A 23037-nucleotide genomic window follows, 5' to 3' on the forward strand; every position below is an offset into this window, starting at 1 on the left:
TTTTCCACTCCCTTCTCCAGTGGACCACGTTTTGTCAGAACTCTCCACTATGATCCATCCATCTTGGGTGGCCCTACACGGCATGACTCATAGTTTCGTTGAATTAGACAAGGCTGTGGTCCATGTGCAGTTTGGTTAGTTTTCTGTGATTGTGGTTTTCATTCTGTCTGACCTCTGGATAAGGATAAGAGGCTTATGTAAACTTCCGATGGGAGAGACTGACTGAGGGGGAAATGGGGTCTGCTTGAAACAGCCCTACTTGAGTAGGTAGTAAATAGCCTGAATAAGTCTTACCCATCTAAATAAAACCTAGCGTCTAGAATTCTTTGGATAAAGGTCAGAGCCTGATTTTTTTTTTTTTTTTTCCTCAGTGTTTAGCTCAACTTATAGCCTCTTCTGTTCAGGTTAAGTTACATCTTTTAAATCTGGCAGTTGGTTGGAGGATGTGTCATGTTATTCCCTGAGCTTCTGAAAATTATTCTAAAGAAGAACCACATAGGGTATTTTTTCCTTTGTGTCATAGAACTTAGGTCCTGCATGAAAAGCCATGAACAAGCAGATCCTTTCTCACAGAGCTTACTAAAAGTAAACAGTACTGACATTTGTTGAGTGCTTATTTTTTGTGAATGATTCTGAGCTGTTTACATGTAGTGACTCATTTAATCATCATGGCTACCCTCTAAGGTAGGGGAGTATAGATGAAGAAATGGAAGTACAGAAAATAGGTAGTGGAGTTCACCTACCTGGTGTCAGAGATAGAAAACCTCACTGTAGAAGTGCTTCTTCACTGGAGATGAGGCGGAAGTAACAGTGTTACTTTTTCATTCTTATTGGACTTTCCCCATAGCTGCTTTCAGCATTAACAAATAAATACACTTGCAAAGTAGCTTGAGAATTCTTTAGTCATTATTCTTTGTAAAAAATAGTGAATTTTTGATATAGCTGCCTTTTTAATAATGAAAATTAAAACTATTAAAAAGATTTACCTAAGATTCTGTGGCAAAAATATAGTAGCATAAAGTTACCCCTAGCTAAATATAAAGTACTTCATTGGGACCAAAAATAGGGCGCTTTGCCAACTACTGAAGATCTTGAACATGCAGATCTTGTATACCCTGTGTTTCTTGGTGACACCATGTTTCTGGGTGGAGAGGTGAGGTGAGGTGTTTGGTGGTTTCTAGCTTGGTTGTGATACCAGAACACGTATCAAGAGTCAACACTGAATGCTCTGTGCTGTGTACACAGGAGCTCCAGGGTTTCACACCCTTGATCTGGAGCCACATTTTGATGCAGTGGTGGTGGCAGCCATGGCAAAAATCAGTCAAGGCCCGGTGCCTTTTAAGGTGGTGGGTGGTCTTCGGTTCCTCGCCTGGGGTTTTCTTTAAGAAGGTATGCATAATTCCAAGTCTGATTCACTCTCACAGGAGGCCTTAACCCCTTCTTTATCACCTGTAAGTAGGTAGGTCTCAGGGCTTAATTTTTTAGCTTGCTTTTATACTCTTTGGGAATTCAAATTGGAATAATTTTCCCAACATTGCATTTGATAGTTTTTACTCATTTCTAAAATTAGAATTAAGAACTAGAAACACCGTGTTCATTAAGCATCATGTGCCCAGTCTGAGCCAGGAGCTGGAAGGCTAGAGAATTGAAGAAACAGACACAGGGAAACAGATAGAGTAGATAAGATGGGAAACAGGAGTGGGAGATGTTCAGACCAGAAGACACACTCACAGAGCAAGAACAACTGATACCTGTTAGACCCTGATCCTAAGAAGCTTAATCTCTAGAATTTAATTTTTATTTTTAATTAAATAACTGCCTGTCAGGCTTTGTTTTGATACAACCCAGGCATTTTCCTATCTTCACCCAAACCTTGCATTGAGTCTTCTTTTCATCCCATCCAATTCTCTGCCCCAGATTCTTTACCAGGCTCTTTGATGTGGGTCTTGAATTGTTCACTGGACCTCTTACAGGTATTCTTGGTTGTTGGATTTTATCCATCCATTCACAGGTTTATGCCATCTGCGTTGGGCTTTCCTGCTTCCCTCAGTTGGACTGTCTGGGGAGAGTTATGTTTTCATATGATAGACTCTTGGAGACTTTGCCTTTCATGCCTTTCCGTGCTTTGTTCCCCTGATGAAATAGTTTAAAACAGTCTCCCAGTGTCTGGCAGACTTTTTTTTTTTCTTTTTAAAATAAACTTAACTTGGGAATAATTTTGGTTGATAGAAGTGTTGCAAAAATCGTACAGAGTTCCTAAATATCCTTCACTATGCTTCCATACATGTTAACATCCTAGTTAATAGTTTGAAAGTATTAAAACTAAAAAATTAGCATTAGTACCTCAGATATGCAGATGATACCATGCTAATGGCAGAAAGCAAAAAGGAACTAAAGAGCCTATTGATAAGGGTGAAAGAAAAGAGTGAGAAAGCTGGCTTGAAACTCAGCATTCAAAAAACCAAGATCATGGCATCCGGTCCCATCCCTTCATGGCAAATAGATGGGGAAAAAGTAGAAACAGTGGTGGATTTTATTTTCCTGGGCTCAAAAATCACTGTGAATGGTGACTGCAGCCATGAAGTTAAAAGATGCTTGTTCCTTGGAAGAAAAGCTATGACAGACCTAGACAGTGTATTAAAAATCAGAGACATCACTTTGCCAACAAAGGTCTGTATAGTCAAAGCTGTGGTTTTTCCAGTAGTCATGTATGGATGTGAGAGTTGGACCGTGAAGAAGGCTGAGCACTGAAGAATTGATGCTTTCTTATTGTGGTGCTGGAGAAGAAACTTGAGAGCCCCTTGGACTGCAAGGAGATCAAACCAGTCAATCTTAAAGGAAATCAACCTTAAGTATTCATTGGAAGGCCTGATGCAGAAGCTCTAATACTTTTGCCACCTGACGTGAAGAGCCAACTTATTGGAAAAGACCCTGGTGCTGAGAAAGATTGAGAGTAGAGGAAGAGGGCAACAGAGGAGGAGATGGTTAGATGGCATCATCAACTCAATGGACATGAGTTTGAGCAAACGCTGTGAAATAGTGAAAGGACAGGGAAGCCTGGCATGCTACAGTTCATGAGGTCACAAAGAGTCAGACATGACTTAGTGACTGAAAAACAACAAATGTGCCATTAACTAACTGCATTGTGTATTTCATTCAGATATCTTCCATTTTCCACCTGTATCTGTTTTGGATTCCCTGTTGCCTTTAGGCTTCTTGTCTCCCTTAGTGACCTCTGGCTTCTGCTAGTCTCTGTGTGACCTCAGCACTTTTGGAGAATTGGTCAGGCATTTCGTAGGCTGGCCTGCAGTTTGAGCTGTCTGGTGTCTTCTAGCGATTTGGGGAGAATGCTCCAGGGGTGCAGTGCCCGCCTGCTGTACAGTGGCGTTCATGGGGCATCTGCTCAGTGTCATGTCTGTTGTCCTCTTTGCTGGTTTGGTTCTTTGGAGGCTGTCATAAAGTGCAGCATGCATTCAAAGGGAGGGGTGGGGCTTAAACGGCACCTGTTGGGAAGGGGTTTTACATTACTATTTGAATTCTTCTGGGGGGAAGAGTTGTCTCTTCTTTTCCCCTTTATGTATGTATCTTATCAGTATCGACTCGAGTTCATTGTGCACTTTGGTTATACCCAGCACTACGATATTTATTTTGTAGCACAAATCGTTTCAGCTTTGGTCATTGGGCATCTTTCAGGTGGGCTTTTGTATGCCGCTGACATACCCTATCCTTTGTTTTGTGAACACTGCCTTCCTTCCTGGCACCACAAGGTAGATGTTCCAGGCTCCACAAGGTAGATGTTCCAGGCTCATCTTGGACTTCTCTGCCCTGGCGTTACCCACTTTTTTCCCAAAGGCTCTGGTCCCTTTTAGTGGAGAATGGTATTTAGAAACCCGATTGGAGTATAGATGTTCTTTCTCCTGGAGTGCTGCTGCTTCTTGGCTCTCTGCTGACAGATAGGAGATGTATGTGTGTGTTTATAGACCAGCCCACGTGCACATGCTTACCTCTGATGATTTCTGTGACTGTGTTGTCATCTGTGGATCTCTCCATGGCTAGCCCAACACCACAGGAGCATGCTAGCCATCACAGGAGCATGCTAGCCTCCTCCCTTTGCGCATTTGTAAGCCCATTCTCTGACAGGGAGACACCCAGATCATCTCCTGCCCATTTACCCCAACCTTACACATGTGAAAATGATTGCAGCGTTCACCAGCACCCCTGTGACAGACAGCTTATAGTACAGTTCAGCACATTTGTCAGTTTGCATCTGGCCTAGCATTCCTGACTGCTGGCGAATTTTTTTACGTTGTGCATATTAAAGTTTATTCTCTGTATGAGGTTTACAATGATGTGTGCTTGTACAAATGCAGAGTCATGTTGTATTCATCAACCAGACTCTTTCATTTAGGTGTTCTGTGAGGTTTTTATTTCCCTAATTGAGTAACTGTTAGGCCATACTTCCATTGTTCCTTTACTGAAAAGGATTTAATGTTTAATGTTCTGTACTCAGTCATGTCCGACCCTTTGCAACCCCATGGGCTATAGCTGGCCAGGCTCCTCTGTCCGTGGGGTTATCCCATCTAGAATACTGGAGTGGGTTGCTATTTCCTACTCCAGGGGAATCTTCCTGACCTGGGGATCGAACCTGCATCTTCTGCGTTGGCAGGTAGATTCTTTACCACTGAGCCACTAGGGAAGTTTGCATTTCTGTTACCCGGTGGCTCTTAAGGCCATGTAGCCTTTCCTCAGATAAAGGCATAATAGATGTTAACTAGTAGGGAAGAATACTAGAATTTTAGAAGGTGAAAGAACCTTGAAGATTCATGAATTGTACCTTCCTCACCAGATAGGTTGGGCATCAAGCCAGAGCTGGAACTTGGACTTTTTGGTTTTCTTCCCCATCACTCACGGTACTTGAAACAGGAAAGATGAACAGGATGAAAGATGAGCACAGATTGCTTGACCTTGCTTTATTATTGTTATTATTTATTGAATTACAGTTGATTGGCTTCCCTAATAGCTCAATTGGTAAAGAATCCGCCTGCAATGCAGGAGATCCTGGTTCGATTCATGGGTTGGGACAATCTGCTGGAGAAGGGATAGGCTACCCACTCCAGGATTCTGGCCTGGAGAATTCCATGGACTGTATGGTCCATGGGGTGGCAAAGAGTCAGACAAGACTGAGCTACTTTCACTTGCTTTACAATGTTGTGTTAGTTTCTGGTGTACGGCAAAGTGATTCAGTTATATACCTTGCTTTAGATTTGAAGTCTTTGTTTACTTAAGGGTGGGATTCCTTTATCTTTTGTTTTAGGAGATTAATTGGCCTTCCCTGGTGGCTCAGAATACCCACTCCAGTATTCTGGCCTGGAGAATCCCATGGACTGTATGGTCCATGGGGTCGCAAAGAGTCGGACACGACTGAGCGACTTTCACTTGGAAAGATCCCCTTGAGAAAGTAATGGCTAGAGAATTCTATGGATAGAGGAGCCTGGAGGGCTACATCTATGGGGTTGCAAAGAGTCGGACTGAGCAGGCTCCTTTACCTTTTGTTTTAGGAGATTAATTCTAGCAGACAGCTATTTGTTTCATGTTAGATGTGCTTTGGGAGAGGATTAAGATATTTAATCAAATGAACTTATAAAACAGAAACAGATTCACAGACTTAGAGAACAAATTTATGGTTGCAGGGGAAAGGAGGAGGATGGGGTAAAAGATACTTAAGGAGTTTGGGATGAACCAGTATACACTGCTGTATTTAAAATGGATAACCAATGAGGTCCTACTGTATAGCACATGGAACTCTGATTGATTTATCTGGCAGCCTGGATGGGAGAGGAGTTTGGGGGAGAATGAATATATGTATAGGTATGACTGAGTCCCTTAGCTGTTCACCTGAAACTATCACAATTAATTGGCTATAGACCAATACAAAATAAAAAGTAAAAAAGAAAAAAGATATTGTTAATCATTTGCAAATTGTCTTGTAGTGAATTATTAATAGTTCATTTACCTGACTTTTTAATGCCAGTCTGAAATCAAGTGTTCTGAATGAATAGGGAATTGTGTTTGGGAAAGGGTCTGTGGAAGGAAATGACTGTGAAAAGCGCTACATCCCACTCTCTCCAGATCGATGAAACCACTCTATAAGGCTCTGATGGATGTTGGTTTCTACTGATTAGAGTTTATCCTATTAACCTTTATAAATAATTTAAAGACTGGGGGGCCGCCTCTGAACTGGGACCCCCAGAGTTTTTCATTTCTTAAGTAGTTTTTACTGTATGCCAGGTACCAACCTAGACCCTTGATACGCAGATGAGCAAGTTGTATGCCTTGTCTGGTGAGCGATGGATATGAAAGGAGGAATATTTGACCCCAGGGCAGTGGTATAGAGGTGACCTTTTTCTTTGAAAAAATTTTTTTTCTTTAAAAAAGCATAATTGCATCACCCTGAACCACTGTGTCAGTTTTTGCTTATTCCTTTGTGGTTGTATGTACTGAATATTGTGTTCTGAAATGGTTTTGTTTAATATTTTGTTCCAAGCTTTTCTCAAGTTTCTTCACAACACTGTGTAGTTTCTGTCTTTGCCTAGCTCCTTAATATTATTTTTCCCATAGAAGGCTACCTTCATCCTTTTTATGCTCCCAGCATTTTTTTATCTGATGGGTTGGTTTCTTAGGCTGTATTTCCTGGAGTAAGATTACTTCAGGGTCAAAGAGTATGAGTGCTTTGCAGCTCTGGAAATGTATTGCCTGTTGTCTTGCATTGCCAGTAGCCTTCCTTGAAAACCTGCCATAGACCTGTCTCGCCTGCTGTGACTCCATCACCTGCTGCTTACCCTTGGGTCACTAGGATGGGGCTGCAGATACCACACTCACGTCTGAGCCAGTACACTTGCTCTTCCCCTGCTTGTTGAACACCTTTCTTAGTGACCACACAGGGCTGGCTCCTTTCCCCTTGCTGGGTTATTATGAGGGTAATGAGGTAATATGCTGTGAGGCATGTAGACAAAGGGTGCTCAGAGAGGATGTCTCTGGACTGCTCTCGTCCTAGAGCTGGCCAGAGCTAGGTTCTGAACTGCTCTTAGCCTCAGTTTCCCAGAAGAATAGGTTAATAAACTCTCTTGCAAAACATACATTATACACTGACTCAACTCATACCTTTAATTCTGCCCCATCTGGTGGCTCAGTGGTAAAGAATCTGCCTGCCAAAGGAGGAGACACAGGTTCAATCCCTGGGTCGGGAAGATTCCCTGGAGAAGGGAATGGCTACCCAGCCCAGTATTCTTGCCTGGGAAATCCCTCCTTCAGAGGAGCCTGAGAGGCTATAGTCCATGGGGTCAAAAAGAGTCTGGACATGACTTAGCAACTATGTAACAATAATCTCCTTTACAGGATATCTGATTCTATGAAGCAAGCAGCCATGCTGCCTTTTCTAGATCTCCTGTGAGGGGAGTGGAGCAAGGGAATGGTACTTACAGTCTCTTTTCATTTCAAAAACCTTTTAGGAGATTGTGCAGACTTAATGTTAAAGAACATTTCCTGTCTGGAAAACAGGAATCACTGGTGATTTTTAAATGCCTTAAGACATTGCTGTAAATATAAAATTCTACATAATAAAGTGATTTGAGGTAAGGAGCATGGACTTGAAGATTAAAGAAAATCAGTCCTGAATATTCAATGGAAGGACTGATGCTGAAGCTGAAGCTCTAGTACTTTGGCCACCTGATGGGAAGAACTGACTTATTGGAAAAGACCCTGATGCTGGTAAAGATTGAAGGCAGGAGAAGAAGGGGTCGACAGAGGATGAGATGGTTGGATGGCATCACTGACTCAATGGACATGAGTTTGAGCAAGCTCCAGGAGTTGATGATGGACAGGGAAGGCTGGCATGCTTCAGTCAATGGGGTCGCAAAGAGTCAGACACGACTGAACTGAACTGAACACATGTTCATTCTTATTGTCCCATACGCTCAATGCTTCAGGATCTATATGAACTAGTAGACAGATAGGTGATGGATAATACTTGGCTTTTATTTTTGTTTAGAAAATCCTTCCGATTATTTCACTTATTTGCTGTGATCTTCTTTGAAGAAATTATTTTAGTTTTACTTCCCCCTTTGTCTCCTTCCTTCTCACTTCATTTTCCTCCTGTCTTCCCCTTCTCTCCCCGACCCCCGGCCTTCAAAATACTGTCACAGGGGCCACCTGGTGTTGTACACTTTTAAATAGGGTGATCTTCGAATTTGATAAGAATTGAAAATTAATCTGCGGTATGGTTGGGATCATAAGTTACTGACCGGAGATATTTCTTACTGAAATTCTTATTTGAGCAATGTGCCTCATACTTTATTATGGCAGTTTTGACTATTTGGCTCTCTCGCATATCTTCCGTATCTGGCAGTTGCAGATTCTGTACAAATATGTCTGCATATTGAGCGCATGCTGCAGGGGTACTGGCCTCTGATGAGGTGCTCTTCGTACTTGCACAGGTTGCACAGAGCATTGAGGACCATCATCAAGAAGTGATCGGTTTCTGCAGAGAAAACGGCTTCCACGGCTTGGTTGCGTACGACTCTGATTATGCACTGTGCAACATCCCCTACTACTTCAGTGCCCACGCCCTGAAACTGAGCCGGAATGGGAAGAGTCTCACCACGAGCCAGTACCTGATGCATGAGGTTGCCAAGCAGCTGGACCTGAACCCAAACCGCTTCCCTATCTTTGCCGCTCTGTTAGGTAAGTGGCAGTGTTAAAGCTCTCATTTTGTGAAAAAGTTATGTGTATTAGGAACATACTGATTTTATTAAAAATTTCAGTGCTAGAATATTTTGGATTGTGTCTTAAATTTTTAAAAAACCAGGGAATGGGCTCCTCTTCAGTAACATTCTTTACTCATTATTTTTTGCTGATAATGTGCTTCTTTTGTTCCTAAGTGTTTGTTTATGTATTGTTTCGTCTAGGCCAATAAACTAATTTTGGGGAAAAAAATGCTCTTAATGTTTTGGGGAAATAACATTTAAAAATCACAAATGCTAATATGTTCTCACTGTGAAAAACATTTAAACCTTTGACACAAATTACAGAAGAGAATTTGCTGTGAAGTTAGCACTGTTCTGTGTTCCCCTTGTTTTCAGGATTCTCACTAGTTTAAAAGGAAAACAACAGAAATAAACTATCCTACCTTTGTTTCCAAAGGCTGCATCTTAAGTAAATGTATAAATATCTTTAAAAACTCCCTTGGAGGAATTTTTTATGCTGAATATCTAGAAGGGTTGAAATCTTGTTTTAACTAAGATTTTATATATAAATTTTTCTCTTTTAAGTAACTTGGTAAGCCACCAGGGAAGTCCATCTTGGTAATAGGTAATCCATTTATTTATCACTTTATGTCTGTAGTTTATAGTTATTTCTATCTTTTCCGTCAACTTCCCTTTCTTGTGCTTGGAATGTGCATATCTCTTAGTTACTTGAGAATCTGACTCTAGTTTGCTGAGAGTTTGTAAAAATTGTGTCCACAGTATAAGTAAATGTGTTCTGAGCAAGACCGTTCTGTGAGTAAAACCCAAGAACTTCAGTGATGAGATTGAGAGCTGTTTGGGGTACTCAGGCCCTCTCTGAGAGATGTGTGGTCTTAAGAAAAAGTGAGATCTTACTGTACTCTCTGTTTTTATTCTGCAATGCTTAGCAACAGGATCTGGTTGTGCTTACAAGGGGGACTATATTGTGGGCTCTTTTAGAAATTTCTAATTAGCAGATTTTTCAATAACCATTCCAAAAGAGTTTTATACAACTAGAAATTATAGTGAGGGAGCCATAATTTTTCATGTTATTTGGTGATAAAATTTCAGATTGTGTAACTACAAATTAATAAAAAAAAATTCTGATCTTACAAGTTGTCTTTATTTGGATCCAATCTCAAATACATGTCTTTACGTTTGTACTTGGCTATTTTCTGTCCATTTTCTTAGTGAACTCTTGTGACTTGGGATTCAGAGGATTAAACCTAATTTCTAAATGTATATAGTACTTTTATGTTTTCAGATATTAAAATATAAAAGGATGTTTCCTCAAATGTTAAAAAGTGATGAAGTGGATGGACACATGAAAAGTTTCATATTTACTTAAATGTTATACCCATTGACTTGGGCATGTTAATTGACTTTAAATGAATGGGAATATTTTATACTTTTAGAATATGGATACCTTAGCTACCCTGGGAAGGGTATTTGTTTATCTTATTTAAGAAACATTGAATAAATTCTTGGGAGATAATACCAACTAATAGTTTATGAAATATTAAAAGAAGTGAAAAATAATAACACTGTGAATAATTTAGTAATGAATTAATTTAAGGCTTGAAATGTCTTCAAAAAATTTAGGCAAATTATAAAGTCTTAATTGGGTGAGCATTTTTAGAGCATTTTAGTTTAGATTTTGTGTGATAAGTTCAGTGTCCTCATATAGAAATATTATTTTTCCTTTTTTTAAAATAGAAAGTATAATTTCTCCTTTTTGTAATAGAAAGCATAGCAATATAAGATGTTTTGTTTTAGAAAAGTTGAGTGAAATACTCATTTAAGAATGTGGCCCAAGTTTTAACAGACTATATTTGATGTTGGAATTGGCTTAATATTTTTTCAGATAGTAGGTAGCTTCAAAAACAAATCTCAGATGCTTTATACTTCACAGGAAAGTTCTGCGCTGTCTGTGAGCAGAACTCAGTGATTGACGGTTTGGGCCTGGCTCTGCTCTCGTGGGTGTCGTGACAGTTCGGCAAGCCTGTGTCACGTGTCTGTGTCTAGAGTATTATGAGTAGCAATGCTGAGACGCGCTTACCTTGTCTTGCCTTCTGTCAGCAGCTCAGTAATGTATCTGCTTAGTGTGGAGGTGACTAAATCATAATATACAAATCACAGAATTATTTAGGAAATTATTGCTTTTAAATTATATGAAAACAGCTAACAAATATGTTAGTATATCAGGCATCTAAGCATTATATTGAAGGGAAAGTGTTCATCCCAAAAAGGTAGTTTCTCAGCTGAATACAGTTCTTACTTGTGACATAGGCCTGGTGATATTGCAAAGAGCTGACTGACACTTCTTGGTGGTAGTGTAGTCTGTGCTTTGTACATCTATTTTGTGGGTGGTGCTAGAAATTGGAGGAGGAGGGTGTTGATCTGTATCATAAACTGCAAGCATTGTCTCTTAACCTTAGGTTTTATAACTGTAGATTCTGCATCTGCACCTACTTCACAGAATGCAGTTTGAGCCATAGCCTCTCATAAACACACGAAAACTTGTATCAGATTGGTATCTGGCATCTGGCATTATCAGACTGACCTTAATACTGTGCTGGGGAGTTACTTAGGTTTTTATGCAGTTTATTCAGTTTGAATGCTGTTAAGCCTATAATGGAAATGTAGTTGAAGCAGCTGCAAGAAGTTGGCCTGCTGTATGTTTTGTGTTAACAGATGAAGAAATACTCTCAATGTCTGTGTGGAAGTTTTATGCGGTGTATTAAATGAGGTGGTCCTAAGGAGTCATATTGCAAAGTATAAAACTAACAAACATAATCTACAGATTATAACATGCAGTGATATTAAGTTTCCCCCTTGTCAGTAATGGCTTTTGTGGTATCCCTGTTTGTATTCCAGGAAATCACATTCTACCTGATGAAGATCTGGCTTCCTTTCATTGGAGTTTACTTGGTCCAGAACATCCACTAGCTTCACTTAAGGTAAAAATTCATTTTATTTCCAACATTTGTTGCTTTTCCTTTTCCTTTCATAATCTAAGCAATGTTTCTTTATTGTAGAAGGAAATATACTGCAAAATTAGCAATATCATGCTTCCGCCTAACTTCACAATCTGTGCTGCCTTCAAAAAAAATGAAGAACCTACCTTATATTGTTCCCCGCACCTATATTTTAGGGAAATATATATAAATGTTTTTAAAAATTTCCTCAGATGAATTCTTCATGTCATGTACCTAGATAGGTGTAAATTTTTTAGCGAAAGTTTGTACGTATTTTCTTTTCTTGCAAATATTATTTTTTCAATAGATAATATCATCTGCTGTTATGGATCAATATCTTAGCAGAGTTTGATAAATTTCATAATTTTCTTACTGATTTTCTAATATTGTAAAAATCTATAGTTTTAATGCTTTATGAGTGATTGAGGAGACCCAAGTTCATTAGAAAAATGGTCTATTTGTACTGTTCCATTGATATTTATTTTCTTATTTTTCTCCCCTTCCTGTTTGTGAAAGTAATGAACATCCAGGAAGATGCCCTTAACTTTGATTTTCTAAAGTGGGAGGGTTTACAGTTTGATGTGAGCATAGTAGTGGAGTGGTATGAGTCACTAGGGAACTTGTATTAGTGAGTGGCTTCCTGTGATTTTCTGAATTCCCTTTGCTGGGAAAATTGGTGTGGTGTTCTCTGCTGTCAGTGTTGTCGTCATAGCTGCCACTTCCTAGATAGGGAGTTGGGAATTCTGAACCTAGACTGGCCGGCAGCCTGGGCCTTAGTTCCTTGTGGTAATGGGGAGGTTGCATGGAGTGGTTTCTGAATGCATGTTTTCCTATTGTCACAATTGTCCTCCAAATAGGATTTTCAGTGTTTAGCTTACAGCAAACTGTGATACTTGGAAGTTCAGGTGGCATTCCTTTCCTGCCTTTTTCATCTTGTTCCTTGGTGCCTAGAACCTTTTTTTTTTTCTTTTTCCATTTCTTATTGATAGGCCCTGATATTTTCCTTTTTATCCTAACAGTTCTTGGTATGAGGCTTTTCAGCTTCTGTTGGAAGGTCAGTTTTTCTCCTTTTGTTTGAGTTACTTGTTTTCTTTTGCCTTCCCCCCCCCACCCCCCGCCCCCTGCCTGACGGAAAACAGCTCTCTATTTGCTATTGGCCAGAATATTCTTCAAGTGTGTTTTCATTTACAAAGTACTACAATTTGTAAACTTGATTCCAAGCTCCTGGTGATACCATTAATGACTTGCAGAATCAGAAAAGTACAGTCTGAAATCAGGTAGACTCAGAAGTATTAGGCTCATTAGCTTATTAAACGGTATGCTTTTATGAAAGCTTGTTTTTTTACAAGGTTTGTATCGTTTTGAGTAGGAGGGGTGAGTGAGAGGCTCCCAGGATTCCCAGACTGTATACATATGTTTAAATTGAGCTCGCCTTATTTCGTGTGTTAGAGGTCAGAAGTGAGGAACTGTTTGAAGAATTATTGGAAAACCAGCTCAATCCACTAGTAGATCGCAAGTATCATTATCACGTACTTTTCCTAATAGTTTGTTAATAAAAATAAAAATATATAAAAAGTTGAAATAGAAAATATCTATTCACATATCCATCACCTTGGTTCACCTGTTGTTAACAGTTTGCTGTAAAGATTATTTGTATCTGTGTGTGTGTTTTTTAACTCAACTATCTGGAAGTAAGTTGCAGAGATCATAACACTTTATCTGTGAAAACTTTGGTTTATATCTGCTGCTGCTCCATCGTATCCAACCATTTGTGACCCTGTGGACTGTAGCCTGCCAGGCTCCTCTGTCCATGAAATTTTCCAGACAAGAATACTGGATTGAGTTGCTGTTTCTTACTCCAGGGGATTTTTCCGACCCAAGGCCTGAACTAGCGTCTTCTGAATTGGCAGGCAGGTTCTTAAGCACTGAGCCACCTGGGAATCTCTTGGTTTATATCAACACCACCACCTAAAAATAAGGATAATCTCTTACATTATATTACTGTCATCACATCAACTAAATTAATGTCATTTAATATAAGTCTACGTTGACATTTTTCTGTTTTCTCTGGAAGTTGTTTGTAGGGTTGTTTGTGTATGTATGTATTTTAAAATTATTTATATACTTTTGGTTGTGTTGGGTCTTCGTTGCTGTGCACAGGCTTTCTCTAGTTGTGGTGAGCGGAAGCTATTCTTTGTTGCTGTGCGCAGGCTTCTAACCACAGTAGCTTCTCTTGCTGTGGAGCACAGGGTCTAGGCACGTAGGCTTCAGTAGTTGAGGCTTGTGGGCTCAGTAGTTGTGGCACATGGGCTTTGTTGCCTTTGGGCACGTGAAATCTTCCCGGACCAGGGATCAAACCCATGTCCTCTGCATTGGCAGCAGATTTCTATCCACTTGTGGGTTTTTTAAAAAACTAAATTTTTTGCATTATCAACATGTGTATTTTAAATATTAGCTAGGTATTTTTATGGCATTAATAGTGAAGCAGTCCAACATAATTTTTCAATGATTTGATGACATTACGAAAAGTAAAACGTCTGGTTTTGAGTTAAAAAATTGCAAAACTTTTATGTTTTGACCTTTATACACAGTTTCTGTGTGTGCTGCTGCTGCTAAGTCACTTCAATCGTGTCCGACTCTGTGCAGCCCCAGAGACGGCAGCCCACCAGGTCCCCCGTCCCTGGGATTCTCCAGGCAAGAACACTGGAGTGGGTTGCCATTTCCTTCTCCAGTGTATGACAGTGAAAAGTGAAAGTGAAGTCCCTCAGTCGTGTCCGACTCTTAGCGACCCCATGGACTGCAGCCCACCAGGCTCCTCCGTCCATGGGATTTTCCAGGCAAGAGCACTGGAATGGGTTGCCACTGCCTTCTCCGTCTGTGTGTAGTATCATCTTAACAAAAACTGGGATTTTCTTTTTTTTTTAATTGGAGTATTGCTTTATAATGTTGTGTCAGCTTCTGCCATACAAAAACACGAATCAGCCATAAGCATACACATGTCCTCTCCCTCTCAAATCTCCCACCCACCCCCCGACCCCATCCCATCCCATCCCTCTGGGTTGTCAGAGAGCGCAATGTCGGGCCCCCTGTATAACTCAGTGACTTCCCAGTCTGTTTCACACATGGTAGCCTATATGTTTCAGTGCTACTCTCTCAATCCCTCCTGCCCACTCCTTCCCCCACTGTGTCCACATGCCGGTTCTCTATGTCTGTGTCTCTATTTTTGCCTTGCAAATAGGTTCATCAGTGCCATTTTTCTAGATTTCATATATATGTGTTAATATGTGATATTTGTTTTTCTCTTTCTGACCTCACTCTGTGTAACTGGACTGTGGGATATTGAATATGGGTTTTTTTCTCATGAACGTTACTACTGTTTAGAATTGTCTGTACCCATCTGCTTTTTTAATTGCTTTTTCCCAATTATAAAACTAACTACATCTTTTGAAAATTTGGTTAGTTGTAGTTGTTGATTATAAAACTTTCTTATGATTTTTTTCCTTTTCAACAGAGTATGTTGTATACAGTTTTTAAGGATACTTGATTTTGCTTCCCCGATTTCAAGCATTCCTTTTCTCCTACTTTATTTTGCCAAAGTATTTCACTGAGTTCATATCTACTAGTTTATTGTTCACAGAGGGTTGGTGTTATATGAACTTATTATCTAATAAATTCAAATCCCCCCTTAACGTGTAATGTCATAATCTTATCCCTGTCGACGTTTCGACATCACCATCCACAGTGCTGGTTGGGCCAATAGGAGAGTGTGGCCGGGGCTCTGGATTCAGAAGCACAAGCAGAACCTGGAGTAGCTGGTGATAAACAGCTGAGGCAGTTGGATCATGAGGCGATCCCCACAGAGAAGGCTAGGAAGGGAGCAGAATTCTGTTTTGTGCTGCCTTATTAATCAGGGATAGTGCTTATTAGAGTAGGTGTGCAATGCTAAACATACTTAAAAACCTAAAAATCAAGTTAGGGCAGTAGAAAAGAGGAAGTTAAGGCAGCCAGTCAAGTTTTTAAGCTTTTCAATACTTGTTTACATGTTAAGAACTTCTAGTTTCTTAGTTATGGAAGTAAAGTTTCTTAGTTTTGGAATTAAAGAATATTTCGTTTGTTTTCAGGACAGCAGGAGCCCATTTTAAGTCACATCACATTCTAGAAGCAGAGGTGGGAGTCCTTTGGGATGTTAGGTGATCAGCTCTGCTTGGGAACACCTCCTGGCTATAAGCATGTGCCAAATGAGTGCTGTTTTTATATGTGCTTTTTGAATTTTTAAAAATGGTTTTATGATTTTGAGTCCTTGAAAGTTATGGAACTTTTTATTTGGGTTTGGCATTGAATTTTTTAATGGAAAGTGTTTTCTTAAGTTGAATCATAAGTTGCAGGTCTTTGTATTCCCAAACTTCATATTCAGTTTCATATATTTTGAGTTTTATCCCTGTCAGTCATTCATGACTCCCAAGTGTTTCCTGCCCCAGAGTCCCTTTGTCATTTCCGCTTTGCAAGTTTTATGCTCACCTTTCCTCTCCTTAGACCTCCTACAAGTGGTGTTCTCCTGTATAGCTCTTCAGGTTCTATTTTGGCCTCTCTATACCACTTCCCCAGTGTGGCAGGCGGGCAGAGGAGACCTTCCCCTGGACACAACTGCCCACGCCACCGTCACCACCCCACTGCCCCCGCCCAGCTCTGCCCATCAGCCACAGGCCAGGCAGGTGCTAGTTTCTCTTGAACTCCTCCCTGTGTGTGTCCAGTTAAAATGTCTCCTCGGAAACTTCCTTGCTTGCTTCTGGCTCTTCTCAAAATCTAAGTCCTTAGCTCTTGTACATGTCTCTTTCTGATTTAAGTCGTCTTTAGTGTTTATACCTCTACCTTTGGATTAACTTTTTAGTCACCTTCCTTTACCAGCAATATCTTTTCCCTGAGGCAGCTGTATACCAGGACACTCTTGCAGGTCACCTCAGGAACGTTTTGTTTTAAATTTACCTAGAATTTTACTAAAAGTTATCTCTATATGTTTACATCTTACTGTCTGCCACCAAAAGTCACTGAGTCATCCTTTTTACAAACGTCTTTAGGGACAGGATGTGGCGGTTGACCCTGGGGGAGGAGGGAGTCTGATTCTGGGAGAGTAGCATGTCAGGGTTCCCAGGAATGTGGAGGTGGACAGAAGAGCCATCTGTGTCTCATCGTGCAGGCCACACAACCCCAGCCTTCTCAAAGTCATGGCAAATGGCACAGCTTGCAGTGGGCCCTCAGAATGAAGCCAGGACTTGAAGGATCTCCTCTCTCTTGGCTTCCCGGAAGGGGCTCCATGGGTAGCACCTGCTCACCAGTGTCCAGCCCACCAGTGATTTTCATCTCCACTCCGCATGGTCCCTCTCTGGGTTTCACACCATGGAGCCAGCTTCCAGAGAGAAGAGCAGCCTGATTTCAGGCCTTTTGAAGTTTTATGGTATATCTAACATACTGTGCAACTTCACTAGAGTGAGATTGGTGATCAGACTTCCTGGAATCTTTTTTGAAAGAAAGTTGAATATAAATTGTGCATCAATAGAAAGATGGGCTTCATTTATTTTAAGAGTTCTACCTTTTAAGGCATTGCAAGAGGTGGCAGCGTGGGCACTGTAGGACATTCTAAAGAAGGAATTCCTGCTTGTATATTAATGTTAATTGAAGTTAACTCATACCTTTTTCCCCTCAAAAAGTCATTGTATCATAAGAGCTAAAAAGTACTTCCTAAAACCCAAGGACTTTGGGGGCTCTAGAGAAAATATTGTTAGGGGCCTAGAAATGGTTGAAAAACTCAACCATTATGCAGTGTGGAAATAAGAGCTATTTATAATTTCACTCTTGGAAGAGAACCACTTTTAACAGATTGATATTCGTACTCCAAAGTTGTTTTAAAATGTACACCCTACTAATATTATTATTACAATGTCATGCGTTCAGTGAGCTGCACATAATTAACAGTCTATGGAATTTCAGCACACAGGTTCATGGTGCTGGGATGTAAGCTTTTAGGTCGTGGAAACTTAGGTAAGAAGTTTTATTCTTTGCTCATTTAAAATTTATATAAGGAATCCTTAGATGGAAAATACAAGACTGAACTCAAAAGATGCTTGCTTATTTGTATCTTATCTGAGCTGCTTTCCCTGTTCCCAGTTGCTTTTAGAGTAAAGATGGAAAACTTGGTGTTCCGAGGAATCGTCTGGGATCACTGGGACTCAACAGCTTTTCTGTCTTTGGACAGCAGTCACTTTGCTGGGAAAGAGGGACAGAGTCATGGGAGGAGTCTGTGTTTCCTAGTTGTTGCAGGGTTACTTTTAGCTTAGCTCCTTTCTATAGGGACTGTGCCTACAGAACTCTTCCTGAGTGAGCCGAAATGCATAACCTGGTCAGGAGGAGAGAGAGATTCATGGTCCAAAAGCCGTCTGAAAGATACAGTGTTTGTAGTGGCTGACTTCTCATGCCTGCGGTGGTGATTGGTGGGGTAAGTTAAAAGGAAGGTTACTGGAGTACTTTTGGTTTCTCTGTTTCTTCTCATGACCTGGAATCTTCTAGTGTTATGTTAATTAAGTGACATATCCTCAGTTTTTTAAAACGTGTGCAGACACTTTCAAGTGTATTTTCTCCCCTCTGGGTCCAGAACCTCAGCATTGTTCCTGAATAGGCCGTCTCCATCTCTCTAACAGAAGAGATCTTCCGAAAATGTGGCTCGCTTGGCAGCTTGCTGACCCTGTGTCTTGGGTGCGTGCACCTATACCCCTCACCTTGCCAGTGGTCTCTGCCCTGGGCACTTCTAGGCAACTCAGCCAGAGAGGTCACCTTTCTTGATGCTAGCCCAATCTGGGGTCAGGAAGATGTGACAGAACTGGGATTTGCTAGCAGTTTACTTCCAAACTGCCATTCCCGATTAGAATGGTTTTAAAATTTTCTTTTTATAACAGTTTTATTGGGATACAATCACATGTCATAAAATATACTCCTTTAAAATACGATTCAGGGCTTCTGAGGTGGCTCAGTGGTAAAGAGTCCACTTGCCAATGCAGGAGATGCAAGAGATGTGGGTTCAATCCCTGGGGTGGGAAGATCCCCTGGAGAAGGAAATAGCAATCCACTCCAGTATTTTTGCCTGAAAAATTCCATCAGTAGAGGAGCCTAGCAGCAGCAGTGGGCCACAGTCCATGAGGTTGCAAAAAGTCGGGCACGACTGAGTGCCTGTACGCAAAATGTATAATCCAACGGTTTTTAGCTTTCACAAAGTTTATGCATCTATCATCACTTCTAATTTTAAAATACTTTCATTCCCCCAAAAAGAAACCCAGTACCTCACCTGCTAGCAGTCACTTCCTACTTCTCTCCCTCTCCCACCCCTTGATAACCACTAGTCTACTTTTTTCTCTATGGATTTGCCTCTTCTGGACATTTCGTATAAGTGGAATTAGATGACCTCTTGTGTCTGGCCTCTTTCATTGAGCATTTTTTTCCCCCCCAAGGTTCAGTCACATTGTCGCATGTATCAGTACTTCATTTTTTTTAATGGCCAGATAATAATCTGTTGTGTGAATCCTACCACATTCAATCTGTTCATCAGTCACTGGACATTCAGATTGTTAGCCACATTTTGGCTATTGTAATGCTACTGTGAATATTTAGGTACAAGTATTTGTATAGACATGTTTTCATCTCTCTTGGGTGTATACCTCGGACTGAAATTGCTGGTCTCTAGGAATAATATGCTTAACTTTTTGAGGTCCTACTCCACTGTTTTCCACAGCAGCTATACTGTTCACACTTATCAGCAATGTGTGAGGCTTCTGACTTTTCTGTGTCCTCACCAACACTTGTTGTTGTCTGTTTTATTTCTAATTGTCACAGTGGATGTGTCATGGTGGCTGTGATATGGTTTTGATTTGCATTTCTCTGATGACTAATGATGTTGAACACCCCTTCCTTTGCTCACTGGCCATTTGTATACCTTCTTTGGATAAATATCTATTCATATCTTTTGTCCATTGAAAAAATTTTTTTATTATTGAGGTATATGAGTTAGTTCTTTTTTTTTAGTATATTCTGAAAGGTAAGTCTCTTATCAGATACATAATTTGCAAACACTTTCTTGCGTTTTGTGGGTTGTCTTTTCACTTTCATGATGGTGTCCTTTGATAACTCTTCAGAGACTCAGGCACGGTCATGTACTAGAGGTTACCCACAGGTAGCTTGACTGCGTGTTCTTTCTTTGTCTCCAGCGGTGTTTATTATACTGCAGCCTTCTGTGGCGAGTCATACACTGGGTCTTCTCCCAGAAGAGTTCTGACTCTTATCTTACACTTAACATCCTTTTGTCTCTGTTGCTTCTATCTTTAGTATTCTCACGGTACTTCACTCTTTCACCCACCCTGGGGCTGTCTGCCCATTTACTCGTTTCTTTCTTCCCTAGCTGGCCTGGACCTCTTGATGGGTCATCTCCAACCAGGTGTACCAGCATCCCCCTTCTGTTGCTCCTTCTTCCATCTCACCCACCCAGCGGACTTCTCCAGCCTAGATAGTACTATCTAGAGACTATCTTGAGAACCACACAGCTGATGGATGCCACTGCAAATTTATGATCTAAGTTAAAGAAGGATCTAAATAAAGGAGGAAATGTATGTGTTTATGGTTCAAAAGACTGTTGTTATGTAGATTCACTACATCCTCATCAAAATCCACCCTGGAGAAGGGAACAGCAACCCACTCGAGTATTCTGACCTGGAGAATTCTGTGGACTGCATAGTCCATGGGGTTGCAAAGAGTCAAACATGACTGAATGATTTTCACTTCACTTTCACATCAAAATCCAAGCAAGCTATGTTTTAAAGTGGAAATTGAAAAGCAAGTTTTAAAATTCATGTGGAACTGCAAGGGACCTAGAAAAGCAACAAAGATGTTGAAAAGGAATAACAAATTTGAAGGACTTGCTGCTGCTGCTGCTGCTGCTGCTGCTAAGTTGCTTCAGTCATGTCCGACTCTATGCGACCCCTAGACGGCAGCCCACCAGGCTCCCCTGTCCCTGGGATTCTCCAGGCAAGAACACTGGAGTGGGTTGCCATTTCCTTCTTCATTGAAGGACTTAGTGTTAATTTCAGTATGACTTTAAAGCTATAATCAACTCAGTGCAGTACTGACATAAGGGTGTCGAATAGATCAATGGAACAGAGCAAGTTCAGAAATAATCGTGTATATACATGGTTAGTTACCTTTACCAGAAGTCCATAAGTAACTAAATGGGGAAAGGGTTAGTCTTTATAATACCTGGATATTCATTTGCAAAAATTAGAAATATAAAAATTATTCTAGAAGAAAGTATAAGAGAAGATCTTTATGACCCGGAGTTAGAGATTTCTTAGTTAAAAGAATGAAAAGCAAGCAACAACAGTGAATGGAGATAGAATTATATTGTGCTATTTGCACAATGTAATTCTTACCAGAGGACTTATATTCAGAATATATAAAGAACAATACAATAATAAGATACACAACCCAACAACAAAGAAAAAGAGGGGCAAAATTTTGAACAGACATTTTACAGAATATTCAATAAGCACACAAGGAGATGCTCCATGCCATTAGGTAATGCAGATTAAAACCACCATGAGCTGCATTACTAACCACTAGAATGGGTGAAATTGAGGAGACAGATGATGAGAAGTGTCAGTACATGTCAGCACCTGCAGCTCTGAGATGTGGCTGTTGGGAAGCAGAATCCAGAATGGTCCACTTTGAAAACAGTCTGACAAAGTTTCTTACGAAGTTAAACATACACCTGCCATATAACCCAGCAATCCCACAACTAGACATTTACTCATGAGGAATGAAATCCTCTGTTGACACAAATGATTCAGTCTGAGTCTCTGGGCAGCTTTATCTATTGTAGTCTCAAAGACACTCGGCAGTAGTCAGCTGGTGAATAAATTGTGGCACAGTCTTACAATGAAATGCTCATAGCAGAGAACGGGACCAACTAATTTCTTACAGTATGTTTGAATCTTAAAGCATTATCTTAAGTGAAGAGTTGAAAACAAAGGAAATAGATTGGTTTAATGTGAAATCCTAGAAAAGGCAAAAGTATAGTGGTAGATAGCAGGTTAGTGGTTGCCTGGGGCTATGATGGGAAGGGGAACAGAAAACTGTTTGAGGTGATGGAAAAATTGTATTTCATAATTGTGGTAGTGGCTTCACTGATTGGAGAAGGAAATGGCAACCCAAGCTATCAATATCAACAGTTAATCTTATATTCTCCTTAATATTTATCTTAAACATCCGTCATGTCTTCGGACCTCTCTTCACTTTCACACTGCTTTCTCTTAGAGAGAGGTCCTTTATCTAAGGATGATGAGAGTCCTCAGCTTCTCGTTCCCCTGTTTGCCGCCTTCTTCATCCAGGCTCACTTTACTTCCCTTTTCCAGCCTGAGACTAGACTGTCCTGACATTCTTGAGCCCGAGTCACTGAATGCATCTGGGGAGCCCTTCCTTGCCTCATCCGGCCAACTCCTTGCTCCTGTGTAGACACTCCCACTTTTGGTCCTTGATCCTCAGTTTGTAAATGTGGTCTAGTCTCCCGTGTTCTCCTAACTCTCTTTTTTCATCCTCAAATCTTCCAAGGGCAGTCTTCCATTGTTTCCCCAACAGCTTAACCCACCCTCACTGCTCACTGAACCCCTCCAGACACAGGTGAGTCTTTGTCTTTGACAAATGATTTGTCAAGTGGTTTTCAACCTCTTTGGAGCATTTGACAGTGTCAGTCATCCTGTTCTCTTCACCCTTCTGGGAAATTCCTGCCTTGATTCCCAGACCCCAACTTCATTCTATATTCCTTATTTCTGCATCCTTTCCTTGACTCTCCTGTGAGCTGGCTGCCCTTGAGTGCATGTGTATTCCCTAGGGTCCATCTGTACCTTGCTGTAATCCTCACACTTTCTCGCATGTCTCATTTGCCTTCAAGGTTATAAGTACCATCTCTGTGTTGATGATTCTCCAGTGTACTTCTTCCAGTGAGACCTCTTCCTTGAACTGCCGGGTGTATCCTACCATCCACTAAGTCATCTCCACTTGGGCACTCCACCTGTGCACCAAATTTGATGTTTCTAAAAATGTCATCACCCTGCCTGAATGGTTTTGTCTTCCTGTGTTATGTTTCTCAGCTAGTGATACCACTATCCCTGTAGTCATCAGGTTAGAAATTGGGAATTAAATTTGATTCTTCCCCTCTCCGGGTCTAGCTCATCTGACCTTTCACAGCT

General features: G+C 40.6%; 1 protein-coding gene across 1 annotated transcript in view; it reads left to right on the forward strand.

Moving 5' to 3' along the window:
- Nucleotides 1-23037, forward strand: part of FAM120A (family with sequence similarity 120A) — a 116897-nt gene that overhangs the window by 15210 nt on the left and 78650 nt on the right. The window contains exons 2-3 of the mRNA XM_052644891.1: nucleotides 8493-8739; nucleotides 11658-11740. Coding sequence (XP_052500851.1) covers nucleotides 8493-8739; nucleotides 11658-11740 — 330 coding nt within the window. The remainder of the gene's footprint in view (nucleotides 1-8492; nucleotides 8740-11657; nucleotides 11741-23037) is intronic.

Source organism: Budorcas taxicolor, chromosome 8 (assembly GCF_023091745.1).
Source record: "Budorcas taxicolor isolate Tak-1 chromosome 8, Takin1.1, whole genome shotgun sequence".
Lineage (NCBI taxonomy): Eukaryota > Metazoa > Chordata > Mammalia > Artiodactyla > Bovidae > Budorcas > Budorcas taxicolor.